Here is a 26,749-nt window from a genome sequence, read left to right as displayed (position 1 = left end):
GCAATGCATGAAATCATGTTGATGCAGTTAATGATCACATCTAACATTTGCAGTGACTTTGTCCCATGATTATTGGTGTTGAATATTTGTGAAACTGATAATCTCCTGGGATTTTCACACACATCAGTCTCTAGAAATTTCTCAGAATAGTGACCAAAAAAACAACAACAAAGACAACAACAAATCAATCAGATGGTTGTACTACGAAGTGAAATTAGTGGGTTAGCCAGGTACGTTGAGACTAACGCCAGGGTGGTCAGTGTCACGAAAGTGGCGCTCTTTTAAACTGGCGAGTTCACCATGGAAATTAGGCTGCAAATTTAACCTGGTCCGGAGCAGGTTATGTTGGAGATATCAGATCAAAACGTAAGAACAGGTTCAAAGTGTAAATCTAAGTGTCTGACAGTGTTATGGAAATGTTAGACAATGTTAGACCTCTGTTTGATCAGAAAACAACTGTAATCGCGCTGCGCTCGAAGACACCAGACTCCATTAAGAAACACAGTAATTAAGTAGAACACTTGAGTTAAGTCTGGTGGCTTGGTGCTGAAAAATAAATCTGAGAACATACTGTACTATGAATTTTTTTTGACATTTTGGACAATATACTATATTATGACATATTTATCACATCTTGGACGACGTGATAGTATGAGGTTTTTAAGACATTTTGGACGACATACTATAGTATGACTTTTTTTGATAGTTTGGACGACATACTCTTTTTGACATTTTGGTTGACATACTATATTATGACATATTTATGATATTTTGGACGACATACTTTAGTATGAGGTCTTCATGACATGTTGGACAACATACAATAATATGTCTTTTATTTGACTTTATGGACCACGTGCTAAACAAAAGAAATTTTCATGGCATTTTGGAAGACGTTTTATAGTATGAGGTTTTGATTTAATTGAGAATGACACACTGTTTAAAGACATTTTTATGACATTTTGGATGACAGTATTCATGACATTTTTGGACGAATACTTTAGTATGAGATTTTTTTAGATTTTGGACCACATGCTTACAAGATTTTAGAAGGAAACCCAACAATTCAACAATTCTCACGAGAAAGCATTTGGCTTTTGAAGACTGTCTGGAAATGTACTGAATAGAAATAAGAATCAAAATAAAAACAATGAGTCTAACCAAATATATCTTTAAAAAGATAAACAAATAAGAATAAAGTTGAAAATGAGTATAAGAATACGAATAAGAATAACAATTAAAATAAAATGAATATCAAAAATGCACGGTCATGCATGGTAATGAACTAACACAATATGAAATATGGTCATAATCTCCATTTTTGTTACTTAATTATGTTGTTGAATAAGGGCCAGAAAAGTGTTTTTGCAGAACATTATAATGTCACAACAAAATTGACCTTTGACCTTTTTGATATAAAATGTCATCACTTCAACCTTTTTTCCTATAAGATAGTTGTGTCAATTTTTTAAATAATTGTCATGAATTATGACTATGAATGTGTTTTATGAGGTCACAGTGACCTTTGACCTTTGGCCACCTAAATGTATTCAGTTGATCAATCCTTAACTTTCTGAGAACATGTTCAAAAGACCTTGACCTTTGATCTTTGATCACTAAATCCTATTCAATTAATCTTTGTGTCCAAGTGATCATATTTGCCAACATTGAAGAAACTCCCTGAAGGAATTCTTTCGATAACGTGTTCACAAAAATCAGACAGTCATCACTTAACCACGGACGCACAGAAAGATGGACAAACATAATTACTTTGACTACGGCTATCACAGGTGCAGACCCATAATAATAATTAAAATTAAAATAAAGAGAAGAATATTAATTAAAATACAAATAAGTATTCAAATAAAAAAGGAATAACTAGAATTCCGGCCTCGTGAGTTAAGTTGTAGCTTACATCCATATTTGTCCAAACTCATATTTAGTGAGGACTTCTAAGGAATCCTTATGCATCCACATATTTGGCAAATAAATCAGATTTTCTGACAATACAGAAAATTTTGATGTCACAGTGTCGCTGACCTCTGACCTTTAATCACCAAAATGTGTTTACTTCATCCTTAAGTCCTTGTGCAAACTTTAGCCAAATTTCAAGACAGTCCTTCAAGGTGTTCCTGCAGAGATCTCGTTCACAAGAATGGGACAGAATGAGGTTACAGTGACATTTGACTTCTGACCCCTAATATCTAATATATAACGAACCCCCAACTTCTAATCATTTCATCCTTCTGTCCAAGTGAACATTTGTGCCAGATTCTCTTGACGGCGTTCCCCGAGATAATGCCTTCACAAGAATCGGACAGATGGATGGGTGGGATGTAACTTAATAGCCTAATTTATTACTATATATTTTGTTAAAACACTCTTACAAGGCAGATGTCAGGTGATTGCTGGTGTAGTACCATGTATGGCCACCAGATGGCACTCTTTTACATAAAATAAAAATTATTGAAGGTAATACTAATTGAGTTGCATTAGAAAACATGGTGACATACGGAAATGATTGCAAAACTCTTGTTACAATATGTTACATACAATAACAAATAAACTCTGAATATGCCAAAGGAGTAAACAGTCTCTGGTGGAAAAATACTCAGGTGCTAGTTAATGTTTTTTTTTTATAATGTTTTGTGTGTCCAGTTGACATAAGTTTGAATTCTCACATAGGGCAAGTCCTTTCATGCCCTCTCATCTGGGTATATCCACAACATTTGCAGGCGAGGCGGCAGTATTTATACACCAATTTCGAAAAAACACAACTTGATGGTATAATAGCAATTTAAATGACAGATTACATTTGATTTTTTTAAGATTATGTTTTAACTTTTCAGTACCTCGTACCAAACAGATATAAACAGGGTCGTGAGAAGACAGCTATGTGAAACAAATAAATACATCTCAGCACATTCCGGCTCTCCCTAATACAGGTAGAATAAATCACAAGTCATCAATTACCCTGAAAACTAAACTGAATAAAATGTCTTGTCCCCATCCTCCATAAACATTTATTTATTTCTTTTGTCTTGAAGAGATCAAAGTATGTTGGCTTACAGTCATTTAAGCCTACTCTGTTACACACAAAAAAAGAAGAAAACAGTTAAATATAGGAAAAGCAGAACACAACTCTAATTTGATCCAAAGGCTGTGTAAAGTGTGCGAGAGAGATTTTTTTATACTTGGCTAAATAAATATCATTGGAAATTTTGTGGCTGCAAAGATTTAAGTTATTATAGCTACACTGACACTGAAAGTCCCTGTACTGTGTAGTCAGTTTCACTCGGGGTACTTAGCTGAAATAAACAGAAAGGGAGGGGAATGTGCGCAGGGCTTTCAAGAGGCATGCAGGCAGTCGACCACTGCAAAGTGTTGCGCGCGGGACAGACCGGCTTTAGCCCACACCACTCCTCCTCTGTCCGAGAGAAGACCCCAAACCTCTCCTGTGAGGCGCTCACACTCATCCCAACCAATAATGTGAAAATCAGACGGAAAGGTTTGTCAGATGTTTGAACTAATCGTCGCTTCATTATACTCAAGTGCCGTCTATTTTTGACATTGTCACAGTTTACAGTCAGATTACAATTACGCTATCCACAAGGATACCTGGTGTGAGATGCGGCAATGTCCCGAGGAATATGCCCACGCGTGAACTTTTGCGGATCCTTTTGGATTTTGTTGCTCGTCATATTTGCGGCGAATGTGATCGACGTGGACTCATACAGCTGTCATGAAGTGAGGACCGCTTTCCAGCTGCGGCAGGTCGGGCCGCTACACCGCGTCCCGGAGACACCTGGCACAGGTGAGCGAGTGGGTTTGACACCTCTTCACGAGCACCACGAGCATCATGGATGTTCCTAGAAGCAGCTTATCTTGTTGTAAATTAGCTGACAAACTTGTGATGATGATTAACCAAATTGATTATCACTCAAAGTGTTTAGAAGAGCCTTTTACGAATGTCCAATACTTATAACGATTACTGCTCCTGTCAAAAGAGCACGTGGATAAGTGTACACACTGTGAGTTGCCTCTTAAGAGTAAAAGTTAAGTCCACTCAAGTGACATCAGTTTAAAGAACGACAACACTTTTTTTTAATTTATTGATTTCTGTCTTCTGTCATTTGAAGAGACTTAAAGGGTTTTGACGGTAATGTCAGATGTTGTGATGGAGGTTGCTGTTGGTTATGGTTGTTTAATAGTATGCTGCCTTGAAGTGATTCTTCATTAGTCAATCCCTTTACATCAAATTCAGGCACATATGTCCATCATTATGCAGTGTGAGCATCTTTTTCCTCACAAAAACGTGGCTCGACTGTGTTATTATATTTAAGTTTAAATTAGCCAACATGTCAATACCATCTGATCTGTTGCCTTTAAAACATCAGAGCTTCTTGGTTTTCTCCTCAATTTGCAGCTTCACGTGTTACCCAGCTGCTCATCATGTGGGCTGTTTAGAGAGATTAAACAATTATTTAGAAAATTTCTTTTGGCAGAGAGTCTGCCCAGCACATTTAAAAGCTGCTGAGCTAGGGTTTAAAAAAAAAAAAAAAAATTAAGCTGGAACAATTCTAATGTGATGCAGGTGGTATCATATGGTTTAATCACTGTGGATAAAGAGGCTACAATACAGTGTTCACAATAATGGGAGTGATTGATTTGCAATCTCCAGGTTGATTTGCATATGTCCGGATTGATGTAGCCATCTGGAAACAGGGTGTATGAGAGCAGGTTCTCCACACCCTCAACATGCTTTGATAGTCCTTTGCACCTTTGCTGACATAATTCTCAACCTTGTCCTGTGTATGTTACATTTCTGTCTGAGAGATGCTTGAAAGCAGCTTCAAATGCCTTGAAGTTTTTGTGGTATGTGCTTTCTGCCTGCACACTGAGGAAAAGTTATTTTATGGGGATAAACATTGGTTCCAAATCTCTTTTGGAAGCAGAACTCATTTTGAGTGGGTTTGGTTTATATTCAGCTACATTAGTGCTTGAAAGTTATTCTGCAAGCATACTATGGCACTTTGTTACGGTTAATTGTGTCATTTTTCTTCCATGTGAGGCAATTTCCATACTTCTATATTTGCAACAAATCAAATTCCCTTATGCTTCACAGTTGTCAGTGAGTTTTTTTTTCATCCAATTCCACTCCTTTTTTCCTTCAAATATACTTTTGGTGATTGTGGCCATGGAGCTCAATATACATTTCATCTGTCCACAGCCCTTGTTTCCAAGCAATTCTAGTTTAAGTTCCTCTGCATACTTTGATCACTGAATATCACTAAATTTTGTGCAAACAATGCTGCACAGTACAATGGTGCACCACCACCCCAGCTAAACCTTCCCATTTTCTTCCAGATCTTGTCTTGACTTCCACACTTCCACATTTTTTTAATTTACATTTCAAACAGTGGAGATTGCAAGATGGAGTTTCTGGATTATGCATGGATTAAGCATTATAATTTGAAATAAAAAAATAAAAAAAATTCTGCAGACTGTATTTGCATATTTTCACCTCAAAAACTCAACAAAGTATGTAATTTACCCAGTGGTACCCAAACTTTGGAACACAACTGTATCTCTATGATTACAGACCAGGATTCTTGCTTCAGTGGAGTCACATGCAGATTGGTGGCAGCTTAGGTATGACCCAGTTTGAGTCTGCAAGCTGTTACTGGGAGACGAGCAACAGATAGCTGAGTGGGAAACATACCGAGAGGTGCAGCTAAACCACTTGATATGTTTGTTTAGCAGGGTGTCACTACTAGCAACATAGAACCTCAATGCCATTGCAAGCAGTAGTTAGCTGTTAAGGACAACGGAAGGATCTTGGTCCTCTGAGCTTGTCAGCAGTTTCGAATGAGGCAAAGTTTTTGCAGTTTGCAGCATACTGGCAGAAGTTACATGACTTTCTCATTCTGACAGTAAAAATACATACGCACATACACAGGGTGTGACGGGTACGAAACGCCATTTCTTTTTTTTCAACAGTGAGATTTCTTTTTTTTCAGAGACCCAACATCTTTAGTTGTAAGATGTTTGGAGAATTTAGTAGTTATAATCTAGGTACAAATGGCAGCTCCCTATTCTGGACCATTAATTGATAAAACATTGCTGTACCTTCACCACTACATGTAGGGCTTACAGTTTACATTGCTTTTTATTTGTACTTGTCCTGGAGCGGGTGTTTTGGGTCAGATGCAATTTTGTCTTAAAGTGCTGTCCATTGGAAGGGGTTGTTAAAGTGGGAGATTTAGTGCATATGTGTGTGTGTGTGTGTGTGTGTGTGTGTGTGTGTGTGTGTGTACACAATTATGCCGCTCTGCTTCAGTTCTCAGATCAAATGCCAACAAAAGCAACTCTTGAAATTTGAAGAGGCAAGACTTCAACCCTTTTCACAGTCTGATGTTTGTTTTAGCATACAGTGCTGCGTTTCATGTTGTGGTGAGCTGATTTCTCACTAAGTGGCTGGAGGAGTGTGGCAGTCCGGGAACTGGACTATTGGATGATCCTGTTTGAAAATAGTTACACTTTTAAGGTACAGATATTAGCAGGTAAAAATGCATAAATATGCCAATAGCTCGGGGCCTGAATTAATTTATTCTTTTATTGTATTAGTTTGTTGGAACTGAAAATGATGTCCGTCTTTATAGGTGAATTGAATTATTTCATATCAAACCATTTGCTTTCAAGACATTAAATATTTGGGCCACAATTTAGAAAGGGTGACTTTATCTCTATGCCAGATTGATAGTCAAGGGAACTTTGATAATCAGTGACATGAAGTTGCTTATCTTGTGTTTTATAGCCACTTTGGTAGTGGTGCACGGCCAAACGCTCCATATTGTGATTACCACGACATGCTGATATAGCCCTTTTAAAAGCAGACTGATAGAATGCTGTTCACAGACACATGCAGTAACTTGTACAATTGGGTTCTTGGATAATGTCCTGAGATATGATCGATGTATTTTACAGCTCAGTTAAATCTTATTTAGTGATCTGATTGAGCTGGGCTTATCTCATTGTGTACAAACCACATACCACCGCTGCTCTCCGATTTAGTGTGAGTCATTAACAGCTATTTTAGGGTGAAAGAGAAAGTGTCTTGTATCTTAAATACAACACAAGCAGGGTCATGTGTTAATAGCAAGGGTATGAGAACACAGTGTGTTATCGCATGTTGCCACATCCTTAACCAGTTACAGCGTCAAAGGGCCTTGGCAAGCTTTCAAAGCTCACCATAGTCTGATTGGCTGTAGTTATTTTGATTCCGTTTTTAACTTGGCCTCTATAACTGAGACAGCACACATGTGGAGCACACCTAGCCCCCACACACACCAAATTATTTTGCATCTGTTCTCTCTTTCTGGCCATTTGTCAACCATCTACTTCAACCAAGTATAAAATTAAAATAAGAACATCTCATTTTTGCCTTTCTTAGATAGTTAAGTGTAGACAGTAAGGAAATGACATGCAGGAAAGGTCCAGTTGGGTAGGAATCAAATCAGCTGATAGCATTTGCACCCATGTCTACTCAGCTGTTGGGTCACCCTCACAGCACAGATTATTGAACTGACAATTACCTCAGATGGTCTTTAATCAGTTCACCCAAATACTCCAACCTCACCAGTGTTGCCCAGTCTGAAGCTGATTACTCTGTCTGAGTCGGTCTCCACACAACATCTCTTATTGGATTTCTGCCTAAGCCTGTCTTTTGTTTCAGTTGATTGTGTGCTCTACTGGCTTGCTACTGTGGTAGAGAAGGATGCAATTTTATGAGGTTAGACTCCTTGGTATATTATCTACCTCTCCAATGAAGATTAACGTTCTTGTACTTCAGGAACAGAAATAGTACATCAACAGATTATATTAAATGGTAACATAATTTTTCTCCCAGTCAGTGGCTGAATACCCCTCTAATATAATGCTGCTTCGACAGGTCTGCGACTATTTGCCTACCAGCCTTACATCTCTCTTCGTGCTCTGTCTGTCCCACCTCTGCCCTCTGGTGTGGCTTTAGACTCCGTGCCAATCACTGTAGGCAGTTCCAGCTCGGGGTCTGGGAAAGCTAAACATTCCAGTTTAGTTTCAAGGTAGTCCAAAAAAATGCAGCTATGTGGCAAAGACCCTTTTGAGATGTGTTTTCATTCAACACGTTCAATCCAAAGCCAGGCAAATCTGTATAGAGTAAATATCCTGTATGTTCAGTGGATTTTTGAATTTCAAAGGGAACTGGCTTCCTGGGGCAGGAGAAGCACTAATTGCCAACTTTCTAACAAAGTTATTCTTGTTCTCAGAAAAATATCAGGAAACCACAACCCTCCTGCTCATCTATGCATACCAAAATCAAAACCAAATTTCCTTACCATATAGAGGCGATAGAGCTCCACGTAAATCATTGCATGAGTGCCAAAGTTGGGGCATGTACATTTGAAAAGGTTGGTAATAATATAACTATATTCTCAGTAGTACACTGTATTCAGCTCTGCTACTGTAGCACCACATATTGTGAGTGGCATGTGACTTAGCAGGCAATTATACAGTGATAGAGTTTCTCCACTCAGAAGTTTTGACTGGTGCGATGAAGGGCATTGAGGTGATGCTGAAGGGATTGTGACTAATAAGTCAAGACCCCTGAGCCATGGCTTTAATACGGCAAATTAGTCCAGAGGTATTTGTCACCTGAGGACAATTAAGGGAATTAGGATTCAAAGTTGACATCCAGTCTGGAGCGTGTTAAGGTTTAGCCAGGCAGAATGAGTAGCATGTACATTGGGAACTCATTATGCAAGACCAGTGGCGTTCAGCATTATTGGCCCACTGGAGTCTGTAATGAATCACATTAAAAACAAGATGTTTTTTCAACTCAGAACAGCTTTTAGACAAAAAAAAAAAAAAAAAAAAAAAAAAAAAAAACCTTCTACGTGTTTAAAAACGTGTTCATTTTGTAAAAAATTAAATCGGCATTGCAAATGTTGCAATGGAAATTGATCATGTCATACTGCACGTCAACTAGCTGAATTTCTTTGCCTCCATGTTCTGCACATGTTCATTATATCCCTCGTTGGTTGGTTGAAACTTTTGACATGTCATAGCAACTTTTTCGGTGATTTCACAATGCACTGCATCTTTTTGTTTTGTTTTAACCAGTACACCTATAATGTGCATGTCATGTTACATCAAACTAAATAGTCATTGCAAAAGCATTCACCCAATTCCAAAAATGACACATATTAATGATCACTTGCACAGTTATAGCAACCTTCAGAAGGGCGTGATAGTTGAAAAGAGATTGCTGATAAGTAATCAAGGTGTGGTGTCAGTGATATGCACCAGTATCTGGAAGGTCCAGTAATTATTGAGGCAAAAACAAAATCAGGAAGACAAACGAACATGGTAAATTCCAATGCAAGGTTACTGAAAAATAGCAGCTATGTGAAGCATACAAGAAAGTTTCCAAGGTTTCAAACAATTACTGTAGAAAACTATGGTACAGATGTTATCTGTGTGAGCAGCAGAGTTCCACAACTGAGTTTGCAGAGATGACTCATTCAATAATCGTTGCATGCATCACCAATCTCATCTTAATGCAGAGCGGAAAAGGGAAATTGAACTCAAAAGCCATCTTGCTTATTTTCCAGCTAGATAACAAGCCCACAGCCAAACATATGTCTTTAAAAGTAGCGATGTTGACGTTCTGTTGTAGTCAAGTCAGAAATCATAACAATCCGTCCAACTGAACGTTTAAGTCAGGAATTGAAGATTGTTCTTGAGTCATAGTCCCCAAGCATTTTGATAGAGCTTGAGTAAAGAATACTGGGGAAAATTTGTACTGTCCAGATGTGTAACTGTTACCAAATGTGCCTGCTGAATTTTGACTTGAACAGGGTGAGAAACTGCAGATTGTTTTTTAATTAATGGAGATTTGCTTTTATATTGACATTAAGCAGCTTTAAAAAAAAGAAAAAAAAAAAGAAAATCTGTTAGATCCATCCATCCATCCATCCATTATCTATACTCGCTTTATCCTGAAGAGGATCATGGGGGGCTGGAGCCTACCCCAGCTCACTTTTGAGCGAACGCAGGGTACTCCCTGGACAGATCGCCACTCCATCACAGGGCTAACACAGAAAAAAAAGTATTTAAAAAATAAATAAAACATGATTAAACTTAAAAGGAAGTCAATGTATTTACAGATTTGTACAATCTTTCCTGAAAATGTAAATAGATTATGGTTAATAGATATACATTAAATATTGACATATACTGTCCTTCATTGTGGACTTCCCCTTCAGGCAGAAGCCACTAAAATACTGTCCATATACTGTATGTAAAATATCTTCTGAGATATAAAAAGAACAAACTCAGCAATTTGTTTGCTGTTGCAGAGACAAGCCGTGACATGGCTTCTAATGACTGCAGAAAGTGGTTTGGTGTATTTGGGACACAGTCAGCCGGTCCTGACTGCTGTGGTGGCTTTAACAGCCAAAGTCTTTTGGAGTATCACTTACTCCACTCAGCTACTCGCAAGGGACAGAGAGGCCAGGCTGGATTCCACTGTGAGTCCCTGGATATTACTTTCATATCACAGATAACACACAAACACAAAGGAGAGAAGGGACCAGCCAGTGAAGAGAGCAGGCTCAGGGTCAGAAGGGGAGAGGGGACAGACTCCAGATATGGGAAAATTAAAATCCTAAAATAGAATTAGACAATAGTTCATGTTTTCAAAAATCAGTCGATGGCTTTCCTATGTAGACTACCATAAGCAGGTGCTGAAATTGAGTATCTTGTCCTTTTAAATGGCACTGAAATGTTTGGATAACACTTGTATATTAAGATCTAATCCAGCTAAGAGCAACTTTCAGCAGTGGACTGGAAGCACTCCTAAACTAGTTGAGCTTGTCATTACACATAATGCGCTTCATGAATCAGTTGTTTAAAGTATCCACAATGATGAAGTCCCAACTGTTGACACTAGAATTACTGAATGACTGATAAACTTATTTTTGCAGTTGGTAGAAATCTGAAGCACAATGATTATTAAAAGTGGGTTCACCAAATAAACTTAAATTGAAAGATATTAGTCTAAAAGGTCATGGCTTTATGTAGTATGAGATAGACGACTATCAGGAGTTACTTGTGTTAGTGTCTACATGACAAAAAACAAAAATGGAGAATAGGAGGTACATTTGGAAGTAGCACAAAAGTGTAGCATTGCACTTTTTTAAAAAAGTGGTAAGAGGCCAACCTGCAGCAACAGTGCCGACAGTGATACAGTGTCAACATAAAAGGAGATGACTGCTACAGAGATGGAGATAATGAGCTAGAAGGGGCAGGACAGCCAGTTATGACTTCACTCATCTGGCTCTGGGATGGGAACAAATGTAGCCTCACTGGGTAATTAAGAGACACCCAGGCCTCACAAGGATATGCCAGGCAAATGGGAGAGAGGGAGCAGAAAGGGAAAGAGGGATTCAGAATGCAACCCTATTGTGTTTCATGGAGGGATTTGGACAGTGAGGCACTGGTCTTGCGGTCTGTCCTAAGGCCATGCTTTAGGCTCTGGTTACAACACCTGCCTCCAGCCAGCCCTGTCCAGCCCTTCCCCCAGTAAAATGAGTTATCATATCAGACTTGTGGAAATGACCCTGTGCATGTGTATTCGTGAAACAAATTATGGGAAGGGACAGTTTTAATAACTAATGCTAATTGTGACCAGTCTCAGTGATGTCATGACAGCATTTATATATGTAGCGATGGTGAGAAGCAGGTGACACCGGTAGAGCAGGACTAAGTTACAGCTGATGTAACTGTGTGAGACTGAACTGTTCTGTGGATCATACCATTTGCAGTTAGGTCATTGTCTTCACGTGGTTGTTAGGAACTGCAGTATCACAGCTCATCAGAGTCAAGTTATAGAGGTGATTTCACACAAATGACTGTGTGTGTGAAGTTTTTAATGTTTGCATATTTTCTTTATTGTTTTTATGAGACAGTGTACATGCATGTGTAAATATATGTCTTGACAACGTGTGCAGTCATATCAAATTGAAGCAAGATATATATTTAGCAGAGACGGTATTTATAGCAGGAAACGTGGATGAATTCTTGGTCTAGTTTCTCACCCTCTCACGGTGCCTCTTCAGTCTCCCAGTGGAGTTATAGCTTGTCTATCTATGTGCATATGAGAATGCAAATAGATAGACAAGCCATGACACTATGCATATACTCACACATACTTGCACAGTGTAGAATCTTATCCAGTTTTATGCAAAGTTTGTGCCACCCAGGGCAAACTTCATTTTCTGTTGATTTTTTTAACATATAAGAAGTAGACACCACCCCTGCACCTGCACATAACAAATTCCCCTTCTTCAAACCTAAATGCAAGGTTACTTTTTATGAACAAAAAAAAAAGAAAGAAAATAAAAGTAAATTGTAATTGTGGCATGTGTAAAAATTTGGGTACTAAGTCAGTATTTAGTAAATCACCCTTTGGCAGATATAACAGTTTGCAAATGCATTGTAACTAAGATACTTCTTCTAGATTTTATTCTTCTCACTCTTGTATGTGCATTGCACAAGGTCTGAGAAGGCTGTCTTGCATGCACAGCATATAAAAAAAGGAGTTTCTATAAAACATAATGTTATTGATCCATCATCTAAACCAATCATGCTTGAAACAGGCATTAACCCTGAGGTTGTGCAGTCAGTGGGGATCAACTACAGTGTCTGTCTCCAAAAAACTGCTGCTGCTCTGATCTTGTGAAGTTACTGTTGCCTACGTTTGCATGACGTCAATGCAAGTCTGCATCAAGTCAGACAAAAATCGAACTGGTATGCATCGCCAGTGATTGATTCCATACAGAACTCGGTCATCTTGAACGAGCCTAATTTCTGAGACTTTAGTAGAAGGGTGGCCAATCGTTGCGCGTCTAACAGTTCTTAATCTGATTCGATAAAAAAACAACTAAGAAGGACAACAATACATTTTTAATGTGTACTGAACGGGTGGTGTTTATTTATTTTAAAAATCAAAAATATGTAATGAACCCAGGGATGCCCAAACTGTGAAAACCTTACAAGATTTAAGACATTTTAATTATTTGTCTAATTTGCATTAAAAAAGTTTTTATCCAAAGAGACACCTCAATCCATGTGCCAATTCATTTCCTGTGATATTCCTTACGTGTTACTTGACTTGAAAATAAAGAAATAAAAATGTTGAATTTAAAAACCTTTTAAAACAGACAGAACTAAACACGTCCAATTTCTGCTTGACTTTCCTAGATGTGGACCTGTTGGTTTGTAAGCACCAGGGTCCATCATGCTGCACCCGGAAGATGGAGGAGAGTTACCAGTTTGCTGTTAAACGGGAAACGCTCCACAACATTCACTCCTACAGCTATGAGCTTGAGCATCTCATCTCTGGCCACTCAGATGCCTTCCAGGGTAAGTTTGTGGACAAAGGGGTCAGCTGAGGTTGGACGGGATAATCCTGAAACACTGGCTTGTTGTTGACTAATGAGAACGAGATGTTACGATTCAGCCTTTTGCGACATATTATACCTGCCACTGCATGGGACTGATACTTTAGAGAAAAACTGACCAAGCTTTATGTTTACCTGCTGCCATATTCACGCATCCATTTTCAAAACAAAAACGAAATATCTTGTCTTTATTATCTTGCATGCAGAGAAGAATATTTATTTGTAAATATGTGATGAAAAAAAAGAGTCTTTACTCAGTTCCACAGGATTGTTGTAGCTGGCGTGCAAGCAAGTGCAGCTCAGAAAATGGGCATGCCCGCCCTTCTTCTGTGGGTTTGGCAGCAACAGAAATATGGAGACGGATCACTGAGGGAAGACAGGAAAAGAGGGCATATAGTCCATTTTCTTAGCCTTGTGTTTTATGGAAGATGATCTGCTTTGTGATTATCTGATCTTTCTCTCAGGATAAGGAAACAATTACCGGAACCATTAACTAAATTATGGTAGTTCTGGAGGGTGAAAGAATCTATGCAAGCTGATTATTTTTTGGTATGTTTGGTGTTTATTTATTGGTATATTCTTTGGTTGTGATACCTCTTTGATAGCCTGGTCAGTTTAGATATCTGACTTCCTGAAAAACAAAGCTCTGTTGTAGATAAAAACCTATTTAGGCCAAGTGTTACTTGTCAAAGGGCTTCACGCTACGCCCAACTGAATCAAGCAGTGTGCCAGTTGCTCAAGCCTATCCTCCCACTTCCTCTAATTGCTGTGTTATTTAAATTTAAGAATTTCCAAAACAGACAAAGTTTTTCCTCTCCAAAACCTCCAGCACTATCCCACATTGTAGGCGACATGTTTTGAATGGTTTTACTGTTACAGGAATTTCAGTACCATGCAATTAGTTTTATAAGACAATACACTGCTTTGATGTGATGAGAGCAAAATTTGATTTATGACGGATGCAAGAGCATTACTGGTGTTAGTGTCCAATATGGAAGCCTCATATAAATTGTGACAAATTACGTAATAAAGAATGAAACTGGTCAGGGAGCAGTCATGGAGAATTGATTTATAGATCTTGCTGTCATGGAAATTACTACTGTCATGTTTAACTTTTAAATATCATCTTAACAGGATATATTAGTACCACGAAATGTTCCTTGGACCACAACAGAACTGTCATATTAAATTCCTGTCCCTTCACACATATTACTTCATGGGTGTTCAAAGAGTGCTGGAATTAAGCACTTTCTTAAAGCTGTTTCACAAACAGGTTACAGTGAAAGAAGGAACTGTACTCAAACTGTGTTTCTGCTGTTTGTCCTTTTAAACCTCATTAAGATCCTTCACTTCTTAGCTCATGTCTGAGCCTGTCTGGTGAAAGAAGATCAGGTGTTCCACATATCCAGAAAAGGTCAAGATGGAAAATAACAATGGAATAACAGTAGAAACTGGAGTATGATGGTGCTGAGAATGATGATGTCACTAGCCCTTGATTTTCAAGGCCTTCTAAGGACAGTTTTTGTGCTGTCTGAGTGCCTCGAGTGGAATGTGAAGTAGCATGTGGCTCATATACCGCATGAAGTAATGAGAATATGATTTTAGCTGATAACATTGACACTTTTATTCTGAGTGGGACAACATTGTTTGTGGGTGACTTTCTGCTCCGACTTCTTTTTGTTCTAACTGTCTATCAAATCGTGCCAGCAGTTCACCACAGAGACAGTTGTCTATAAGATAAAATCTCAGTTGCATTTATTTGATAATTATTTAATGATGTGATAGCTTGTTTATGTACAGTTTTCCATTTTTCTGTCATTGAAGTCATGCTGCAAATCTTACGACAAGTCCTGTGTCTGTCTGAGGGTGGATCAAAAAGTTCAGAGACTGCGCCTGTTGCTCAAGAATGGAGCGCAGTTCCGTGACGTGCATGGAGCAGGGGGAAGCTATAGCCTTTGTGAGTAAGTATTACAAGTGACGTCACTTGATTGAAAGTAGCACTTATCTATAAAGCATCTCAAGGTGCATAAAATAGTAAAGTTCAGTTCAATTACATTTTATTTACAAATCGCCAAATCAGAACAAAGGTTTTTTCATGCCACTAAACACATTAAAGTCTTGCAACAGAACTTTACAGGATTATACAGAGAAACACAACACTTCCCACGTAAGCTAGGAGAGAAAAACTCCCCTTTAAGGGAGGAAAGCCTCCAACAGAGGGAAGGAAAAACTCCCTTTTAACAGGGAGGAACTGCCGCATTTTGGATCAACTGCAATATTTTTAATGAGTACTTTGGACATTGTAACAACAAGGAATTACAATAATCCAGCCTGGAAGTAACAAATGCAGGAATTAGTTTTTCTGCATCACACTGAGGCAGGATGTTCCTGATTTGATTAATATTGCGTAGATGAAAGAAGGCAATCCTGGAGACCTGCTTTATATGGTAGCTAAAGGACAAATCCTCATCAGAGATGACTCCAAGGTTCCTCACAGTGGTGCTGGAGCCAAGACAATGGCATCCAATCAATCGCGGGGTCGTTCCCTGTGAATCCATCCCCCAGGGTCAGATTGTCAACACCAAGTTCTACTGTGACGTTCTGAGGTGTCTGAAAGAAATCATTAAAATGACCAGAACTGTGGTGCGATGACACTTTGGTTCTCCAACATGACAACATGCTCGTCCATTTTTCCAATAGAACCTTATAACATTGCTCTAAAGGAACCATACAATTCAACAATTCCCGCGAGTGATAGCTGGAAGGTAAAACTATGTTTTAACAGGAAGAAGACACTTGAGTTACACACCTTTTTGAGGCCACTGGGACGAGTACATTTGAAATTTCAACATGGACCTGAAACTTAAGCAAAGAGTGCACATAAAAGTTTTGGGGGAACAGTCACAAGTCGCAGGGAACCAAATCCAGGGAGTAGGAGAGATGTTTTTGAGGGCGGGAAACGAGCGAGCATGTTGTCATGTTGGAGAACCAAAGTGCCATCGCACCACAGTTCTGGTCATTTGAATGATTTCTCTCACACCTCAAAATGTCACAGTAGAACTTGGTGTTGACAATCTGACCCTCAGGGTAGAATTCACAGGGAACAACCCTGCGATTGATTGCAAATGCAGACATACCACTGTTCACAAAAATATGTGTAACTCCTAAGACCTAACTTGGAATACTTATTTACAACTGTGCTGTGCTCCATTCACAAGCAACAGGAGCAGTCTCAGAACTTTTTGATTGCAGTTTGTATTTATTTACTTTATACAACGCAAACCGTAGCTTTTCTTGTTTGACCTCTAATCACTCCAGCTGATTGGTAAGTGGAGCCAGAAGGACAAGTCTATTGGATAGGAGAAGGTATGTGTGAGGAAATTGTACCAATAATCTATTGGCATTCTCCAGATCCCGCTGTGACTGCCGCGCCCAAAATCCCAGAGGCATGTTATGTCTTTTCAAGCTACATCCTCCTTCCTCCTTAGAATCTCTTCTTCTCTTTCTTTCCTTCTCCCATTTAACTTCCCCTCAACTTACTCCCAGATACACCCAGGACAGCACCACTGGTCTCCCTCTCTTAACCCTAGCACAGACAAACTATCCTAATCCATGTCATAGTTGATAGGTAAAGAGTGTTGGGGCCTGATGGTGGGTAGGTGTCAACCACAGAGCCCAGTCTAAGCTGGGTCAGCTTAGAGCTGCCATCAGGAGCTTTGGCCTGTCAGTCTGTTCTAGCCAATCAGATCTGGCATGATCTGACTTGCTGGAAACCTCTCGGTGGCCTCTTGATAGGCTGTGAGAAAATTGAACAGATGGGAATGTGAGAATATATTTGTGTGTTTATCTGTCTGTGTTACCAGTAAAATGGTAGGACTGTTGGGTTAGAATCTCAACTAAAATCAGGTCTGGCAAGCCTTCATAAATCATTTGGTCACTCCAATACAAAGTAAACTCTTGTTGGAAAATTGTTGAACAGGCATTTTAATGTGTGTGTGTGTCTATGTGTGTGTGAGAGTGAGTGAACGACAGGTGGTAATGATGAGCAAGAGAGTAAGTATCTGGGTATATAGTCACACTGCTGGGAGGCAGATGTCAAGAAAATGCTGACACTTTTGATCATGAGTGTCATCGATATGAGGCGGACCTGGCCCGCAGCTAAAGGCCATGAGAGCTGTATTGGCTTGTGTGTGTGTGGAATATGGGTGTTTGAAAGTTTTGTACATGTGAATCTTGATTGTGTGTGGGTCTGTGTGTGTGTGCATACATATGCATCAAAGACTTGTGAGCATGTACAGTATTTACCACCCTCACTAGTCACGATGGAATTGACACATACTATTCAGAGAAATATACTCTCCTGGCCTAAATAACTTTCTATCATCAATGAAAGTGCATCGTATTTAAAACTTTACGTGCCCTTCGGTGAAGGGACAAGGAGTTCATGTGAGAAAGAGCGACAGAGAGAGATAGATGGAAAAACAGGGCACCGCATAAAGGGCGCCTTTCCTCGTTGAGGCGACATAATTTGCTGATCCCTGTTTCATCATACAGGATCTCTCCAGACTCCCCCTTTCCTGGGAGACTCTCTCTCATTTCCCCTCTAAGTACTAACAGAAAGATAAGGATATCCAGCCTAAACCTTTATTGTTTGATGAAAATGTTCTTGAAATTATTTTGCTTTCTCCATTTCAACTGTCAGAATCATCATGGGTGACTCACACAATGCTACCTTTGTAAGGCAACTGTCATCATTAAATAGTCATGATTGATTTACTTTCACAGTTTGTAGGCATGCCTACATATGCATGCCAATTCATGCCTGTTTATTGTGTGCACATGAAAGGAAGGATAAATCACTTCGCTTTGGTGTCCTATCTTCCTTCTTTCATCAGATACAGATTCTACCATCTTTATTACAATCTCTGCATTTGTCTGGAAGTTCTCTCACTCATTTCGCCTGTGATCTTTCGAGCCCGTTCTCTCTCACATCATCATTTTTGTTCCCTCACTTCATGTCTGTGTATTTTTCTCTGCAGATGTTTTGACCGACAGCGTTATTGCTCTAGAGGCTGATGCTTGGACACAGGATGATATTGCGCGGCACCATGAGCTCATGCTCAAATTAGGGAGGATATCCGGAATCCATCCCTGCACGTCTCATTTAATCATGGAGGGTGGAGGGGAAACGTGTTTATGGATTTAGTAGTGGAGCAAATACATTGCGTATTCGAGTGTGTGTGTGTGTGTATCCTAAGCAACAAACTACGCCTCTCTAGTCTCCTGAGTAGACATGACACAGAGGGGCAGGATGCACTTCCCTCCGAGTTTGGAGAACTCTGGCTCGCTGGGGAACAGAGAGAAAGAACAAAGGAAAGGAGGGAGAAGCTCAAAGCCTCATAAAGTCATAAAGTCACACTCAAAGCTTCCCTAATTACCTCTGCTTTTCATCTGCCCCTCTCACCTCAGCATGAATGTATGAGAACTCAGCGGAGTAGGGAGTTGGGCCTAGAAAGTGAGGAGAGAAAAATTAGATGAAGGGAGGGCTTGTCGTCAAAGCAAAGGTTCAGTGAAAGTGTGCACAGGTGTGTTTAAATATGGTTTCATCAGGTGTGTGTGTGTGTGTGTGTGTGTGTGTGTGTGTGTGTGTGTGTGTGTGTGTGTGTGTGTGTGTATTATGGAATGCCTTTGAAGAACGTTGAATCAACAGGTTTTTGCCCCATAGATTCACTACATACTGCCAATATCTGACAACTCTCCATCTTTCTTCCTGGGTGTCTCTCTCTGTCTGTGGTCCATGCTGTGTCAGCATGTTGGCTCCAGGTTGGCACAATGCCAACATCTTGCTTGCTAGCTGGCAAGCACACTGCAGGAAACTCTTATGTCTCAAAGATAATCTGGCTGCCAACAGTGCACTCCACACAATGAAAATGTAAACACATCCCCATCGTCTTCCTCACCCCAAAAGTCTCCATTCTTTTCTCTTCATCAGCCTCAATCTTACTTACCAACCATCCATGCTTCTAAATTTTACATCCAATGCTACAACACATACAAGGTCCACGTAGATTAGCCTGCTGCCAAGCTGCAGTGCCTTGATTTGACATATTAGCATAAAGTGAAATAGATAAATAGCCCTCTTTTTTCTCCCCAAAACCACCTCTTCACAAATACCACGTCTGACACTGCCTTCCAGCTTGCTTCAACAAACCCTTTTGGTGTAGACTTAGCTTCATCAGTCACGATATCATATGAACACAATAAGCTTGATGTCCAGGAAGTTTCTTGGTAATCAGACAAAGTCATATCTCCCAGGGCTTCTTCCTTTTCCAAGAGAATTTGGCTTCTCTGGAACACAATCTGTCTCGCTGGCTGATGGGATTTGTACTCTGCTGCTGCTACATGGTCTGGCCTGGCTCTTTCCTGTGTCCTGTCTGACTCTGCTACACCCGTACTTCACCGACTGATCCAAAAAGGCATAAAATATGTGTCTTTGTGTATGGGCGTGTATATACAGTATATGTTTGAGATGTACATATAGGTCTGTGTGTGCGCACATATGTCTTTGTATAGCAGCTGTCAGTCAAAAGCACGATTAGAAAATGCATGATAACCTACAAAATTAGGAGAAATTTCATATATCCTATTTGCCTTCATTGTAATAGAAGGAGATATTGTTAACCCTCGTGTTGTCCTTGGGTCAAAATGACCCGTAGCTGTGTTCAAACCAAGTTCTATTTTATTTTCATATTTTTGGGGATCATTGGTGACAAGGAGGCTGTGAGGGTTTCTTTAAAGAATGATGACCAATGATCCCAATAAATCTAAAAAATATAGAAATAACATAGAACTTGGTTGAACACAGCTGCGGGTCATTTTGACCCAAGGACAACACGAGGGTTAAGGGAAATGACGTTGGATTTGACCATAAGCAGGTCTTGCTGGGAGACGTAAGGAAGTATTGGTGAGATGTAGCGTGAGCTCAAGAGAAGTTGAACTCTGCAAATTGGCCAGACTTGCATGTCTGTGAGGGAGAGGTCTTTTCATCCAATGCCTGGGGGAGATCAGGGTCTGTGTTTAATATATGCTTGCAATGCATACGTGAATGAGCATTGTGATGAACATGTCTCTGTATAATGACTCATAATATTACTTCAGCCCAAAGTAGGTTGGAGTTGGCTGTCTTACTCCCATCTCTCACTACCTGCTCACTTCATCACTCCCACATTCATGTCAACCCATTTTCCTCATTATGCCCTGTGATGGACACTCCTCTGCTTCTTCTCCTACCTTCAGGTCTCTGTGGCTCCTAGTGTACCATTAAGGAGTCCCCACAGTAGGCTTTATTCATTGATCCTCCACTCATCCATCCATTGTATTCTAGAGGAGGAGACACAATAAATAAAAGTGGAGACAAAAAAAACAACAAAAAAACGGTGTTCTGACCCTGGCCAGATGTGTCCTGTTTGTGTGCTCCATGATGGATTATAGTGTATCTGTAGTATTGACGGCCAAAATGAACAGAGTTTATACGGGTCTGCTTCTAGATCAATCACAATGCAGTCTTTCATTGGCAAACTATTTATCCTTCTGGTTTCAGTAATATAATGGGATTTGTCCTACACAAATATTGCTGTGCATTTATCCTGATTGTTTCGTATTTTCCATTTAATTTATTTTGGTCTGCTAAATTGAGTGGTTTCTGAGTTGTTTTTGATGGCATAAAAGCATAAAGGGGCTTAACAAATGGGAATTTTGGCCCCTAATTTAAACAATGCGTAAGTGACCCACTGTATGCTTGATTCATACAGTAATGAAGCTGATAAATGAAAACAGGAGCCACACCTGCTAAGAAAAGTGGAAAATTCTTCATTAGAGTCCCTTTCATCTTGGATTTGTTCCACACCTCAGAGTCCCTTCGAGGGTCTGTTTCATGTTAATCGCATGTTAACCTAAATTTTTCCTTTCCCTTTTTCATGAAAATCTGGAGTCCAGTCTGTTTTTCTGGCTGTCTAGTCATCAGTTTCCACTTAAATACTGGGGTTTTATCTTGACTTGTTCATCACAAACCACAGACTATCATAAATAGCTAGGTTTTGAAGAAAATGCCTATAGAATTTTGCCACTGGCCGCTGATTTGTTGTTGCATGTAATCTATATTTTGTTACAAATTTGTCTTTCCTTCCTTTGAACCTTCTTTTGGATGTGCATGTTTTCTGATTTTCCAAACGGCAAATTTAATCATTTTACAACTGAAGCTCTGAGGATAACATTCCCTCTAAAATGTAAAAATTGTAGTAATACTAATGATACCATTTTTTTTAATTTTTTTATTATTATTTAAAAGGCTTTTTTAAATTTGGGAAATCACAAGGCATACTGTGCAGTATGCAATCAAACTTCATAATACCCTGGGGAGTTTCACTAAAATCTTTTACAAATCTGGTGAATTTAACGCAATTTCATTTTTTTCTAGCCAAAGCCCAAGAATAATTAAAGGCAATTAATATATATAACAAGGTTTAAGTCATTAAAATATGATGAAGGGTTAATAAAAGAACCAACTGCGACAAAAGGAAATGTTCTGCCATCCGTCACAGATTTTCAGTTGCCCTTTGCTGGAGGGGTTTTGTTGCTCTATCTTGACATTATGTTGTGCTCCTTGAGATGGGGAGTCATTTCATTCAGGATATATGAACTTGCATTTAGTGTCATCTATAAATGTCATCCTCCTGACACCATTTGCACTCATGCAGCCTCAGATCAACACCCTAACCACTGCTACAACTGTTTCACCTTATGTTCAGTGACCTTAAATTAGTCTTAATTGGTAATTAACAATGTAATCACACTTTTTGCAGTGGTCACAGGTAAACAGACTTTTATTGCCCTGGTCACAGGTGTAGTGATTTATGTTCCATTGAGATTGTGCTTTGGGCCTGCATTTTAAAAGTGTATCATCATTTTAATGTTTTTCTCAATTAAACTGCACAGGTTGTATTGCGTCTTGTTGCATACTGTATATACTAATAAACAACCGAGAAAGGGGGGAGGGGTCACCATTGACCTCTGGCACCCTTAATGCTTAGCACCAGAGGTGCTGTCCATCAGCCTGTCAACAGTCTGCACCCAGCCTGGCCGTTTTCATTTCCCCTTTATGGTATTAGCCATTTGAACAACCCTCCCTCCCCTGCTCTTCCCTCAGCCCCTCACCCACTTGCCCCTGTGCTCTCTCTCCTCTGTCCCAGTCGTTCTCTCATCTGCTCATTTCCCTGCCTTCGATCATGTTTCCCCACTTTAGCCAGAGCAGAGGGCAATGTTCTCCCCCACTCAGTCTCCACATCCACTCCCATATCATGGATCAGTACGCCCCGAACGCTGCTCGTATCTGTGGAATTGTTTATATTTTAAGGTTTTGATATAGCCGGGCTCTCTTTTTAGTAATGCTGATGGAGAAATGAAGAAGTGGAGAAATGGAGAACCTCGCCAACCTCCTCCTTAACCCCCTCTTGTTCTGCCTCTCGAGCTCATTATCCCACCTGTTAGCCTCCTGATAAGATAAGACAAGCAAATTATGCCAGGGTTAGAAAGAATATGGGCACATACATTCATGATTGTGTATACTGGTTTTATAAGCCACTTGTCAACTCACAGTGACTTTGGCAGGAGTGCAGCTTCACAGTTCTTGTAGGTCAAATTTGTGTGAATAGCATGTCTGCACTGGTTGTCTGATAGATGAGTCATTCTCCCCCTTTGGACTTTAGACGTATGATTTCGCCACGCAAGTATGATGAATCAAAAGATTGATTCATGGATTTATTAATAGTTTATTACCATCAAACCAGGAGATTGTGTGACACTGCGGCTCTCCACTGTAACCCAAGTTGACCAGTGCTGCGTGGGAGAGGATGGCCCTATACACAGTATTTCTGCTAATTAAAACAAGGATATGTAATCTACACACGTGTCACTATGTCACATATCTGTGTGGTGACCTGTATGAAACCCAAGCCTATGGTAGGATTAAAATGCTTTGCCTGAGAAGATGGTTGGTCAGGTTCAGTCAGGACTGATTGCCAAGATTGGAATGGCCCACAGCTCCATGGTATGAGAATAGTGTCTCCTATCTCATTATCACGATATTACCGCATCTCAGAGCACATGCAAACACACCCACATGGGTCACATATACAGTGCATGCATGTACTTGAAAATAGACTCACTTACTAGCAAGTACACAGATCCACTGTCATGGTTTCAGTCGTTCATCCCAAGGAACAGTCTGATTTATGACACAGAAACAATTTAACTGTAGCTTCAGAACAATCAAGTTATCCTTTTTGAATTAAAATATATAATTGCATCTATGAAATCAAGAGCTCAAGACTTTCAGTTTTCTTACAGTGCGTTATGCAACACTGTGTTTTTACAGTTTACCCAAAATCTCATTTGCAGTAATTCTGGGCTTTCCCTAGATTAACAAAGATGTGCTAATACGTTTCTGAAAATTGGCAGATATAACTGAACTTGACATATTTAGAATTGCTGATTCTGGGGAATATGACTTTGAAAATGTGGAATTTCAGAAAGTTGAATTCTTAGACTTCATAAAAATGCTTTGTCATCTTTAGTAGACTTAATCACGTTAATGCCCTGTTACTTTGGATCTTAGGTCTGCCATACTGCATATATTTGCAACTGTTGCAACCATGTAGTTGCTTTGTGACATGCATTTTCGTCTGCCACAATACTTGATTTAATGCCAACATTTTTGTTAAGGTCAGGAATGTTCAAGGAGTACACATGGGGGCTTTAAACTGAATAATTAACAGACAACTTTCTACTGCAACAGCATCCACTAGTACTACTACTAGAACTGCTAATTCTACTGATTCACCAACTTTTAGATGCTTACTATGTGGGTCATTCTTAGCTGTGTGGAGTCATATGTCTGCAGAGATGAGTTTTGGCAAGCCAGCCATGACCCCTTGGCCTTAGATACCTGCTGAAAATATGACAAAACATACCTGCACACACATCTTTCCCAGTGTGAATATGGCTGGAGAAAACAGGAACCACTGAGTGGCAAAGGCGAGGAACACTATAGTTGTGACTTAAACCATAGAGGTGCCACTGGGCTTATTTTAACTCAGCGATTGCGGCAGCTTCTCCATGGTGACACTTTAGCTTTAATTGTGCCAGTTAAACACAGGGTTTCCATGCAGAATGTAAAGTGGAAATAGCCTCTTATGATTTAAAACCAGTGATCTCAGAGAGCGACCTTGGCACAGCCTTGGGGGAAAGATATAGTATAATATCCCATTCCAAAGTCACAAATACATACTCAGTTTAAGCCACTGCAGGACAAAGGCCTCCTCTGCATTGCCACTGCTGCTTTTTATCCATTTAATACCTTGTTTATTCCAAACAGAGAACATGTCAGATTAAACCCCCGGGACCACAGACAAAGCAAGCCTGTTCATTTATTCCTGTAGTCAGCTTGACAATTATGTATTTTGAATTCCGTGCAAATTAAAGATAATTGCCTCATGCAAAATAGCTTCAGTCGAGGCAGACTTCACTTCCCAAGAGGATTACAGATGAGAGAATGTGACATGGTAATGATAACCACCCAAGAGTGTGTGTCTGAATTGAGTGTGGTCAAATCCAGATTTAGGCACAGTGGTCAGACAGAACAATCAAACCCAACTGACTTTCATGCAATGATGGCAAGGACTTAAACGCTGCTTCTGGTTTATTGTTTTTTGTTCTCACCCTATTTCCCAGTACTGGAAAGTGCAGAGTAACCCACAACAATTGTACTTGATTTATCTCAAAATGAGAAACCTGATCTGTCTGAGTGTGGGAGAGAACTTGATAGAGGACAAAAAACAAAACTAAACTGATTTATAAAAAAATGAATGAATCATGGCATCTGGTTCCCTTTCAGTTGATTCACTTGGTACAACATATTTTGTGCCCTTGTGTATCCTGTCTGAACACACCTATATTCATGCCTTTAGAGCAGGCTGTGCTTGCTGACTCCTACATGTTGTGTTGGCAGTTTCTGTTCAAGTGTTCTAACAGTATTAACCGCAATCAGTGTTAAAGTTAACAGGGAAGAGATCTTCCATATACTCCTGTCCGCAGGAGTATGGCTTCTTTGAACTTGACAATGACCAGTATGAAGCCTGCCCCATCTTCATAGGAATTCTCCATGTTATGTACGTTGTATTGCGAGCTTCGTCTTTGAACCCTGAATCATCTTTGTGGAAAGAGTTCTTTCCTCCTCAAGGAGACAAATGTTGCAGCGTTCCCTGTATATGTCTACCAGGAGTATTTAGCTGAAATCCTTGCTCTTAGCTTGGAAAACCATATGGATCATCATAACGTCTTGCTACGGATAGTATTTGGATTTGAACTGACTCAGTAAGGCAGGATTGGTTAACCAGCCACCAACGGAGCCTTCTTTTGTGGCTTTTGTGGCCTCCTCACACAAGTAACGGGTGTCCAGATCCACAGTGCTAATGGCTCTTCCAACATAGCGAGAGCACAGGTACATGGAGACAGTCAATCTGCTTCCAGAAAACCAGTAGAAGTTCCCTCTACTCTAATCATCTGTCTCATGGTGAGAGGAGGTGCTCATCCCCTGGACATTGTTTCTGAGAGGGAGTTTGTTGGGTAGAGATAATGGTCAAATCTGTTGCTTGTGCTTTAGGCCATTTGTGGCCCTCCATTTGAGCCTGTTGAGATAATGTGAAACTTACAGACAGACTGCACTCTTTTACGCATTGGCGTCTCCTAATCAAGTAAGTGGTCTTCATGCTTTGTGTCCTACCTGCATTCAGACACTGCTGTTGGTTTGAAGGTTACATGATGGCCAAACACAGCATATGCACCTACGATTTTGATTTTCTACACTGGGTTGCATTTCCTGTGTGCATGCATTACATGTCTAAATAGTGTAGGATACATTTATAGTGTGACCTGCCTCTGGGTTTGGTGGCTCCTCTGTGGTGGTATGCCCCATGCAATATGTGTTGTACCGAGTTCATTAACTGCAAGGGACCCTTTTGTGAACTTTTGTTCCCAGGAGAAGAATGAGGTACAAACAGGGGTAGGAGATATGGCCTGAAAATGATATTGCAATATTTCAGAGTATGTTTAGGATAACAAAATTATTGTCATTAAGACAAAATACTGAAAACGAATTAATTTTTTACTTCAAGAATATATAATTTCTA

General features: G+C 39.7%; 1 protein-coding gene across 2 annotated transcripts in view; it reads left to right on the top strand.

Moving 5' to 3' along the window:
- Positions 1-3,405: 3,405 nt before the first annotated feature.
- gpc5c (glypican 5c) overlaps positions 3,406-26,749 on the top strand; it is a 96,811-nt gene continuing 73,467 nt past the window's right edge. For both annotated transcript variants that reach the window (XM_069157272.1, XM_069157271.1), the window contains exons 1-2: positions 3,406-3,814; positions 13,306-13,467. In XM_069157272.1, coding sequence (XP_069013373.1) covers positions 3,637-3,814; positions 13,306-13,467 — 340 coding nt within the window. In that variant the 5' untranslated portion in view covers positions 3,406-3,636. The remainder of the gene's footprint in view (positions 3,815-13,305; positions 13,468-26,749) is intronic.

The sequence above is a fragment of the Embiotoca jacksoni genome, unplaced genomic scaffold (genome assembly GCF_022577435.1).
Source record: "Embiotoca jacksoni isolate LCO1_2020_lvr unplaced genomic scaffold, fEmbJac1.0.p SCAF_22, whole genome shotgun sequence".
Lineage (NCBI taxonomy): Eukaryota > Metazoa > Chordata > Actinopteri > Embiotocidae > Embiotoca > Embiotoca jacksoni.
The sequence above is the reverse complement of the archived record's forward strand: the minus strand, read 5'-3'. Positions and strand labels throughout refer to the sequence as shown.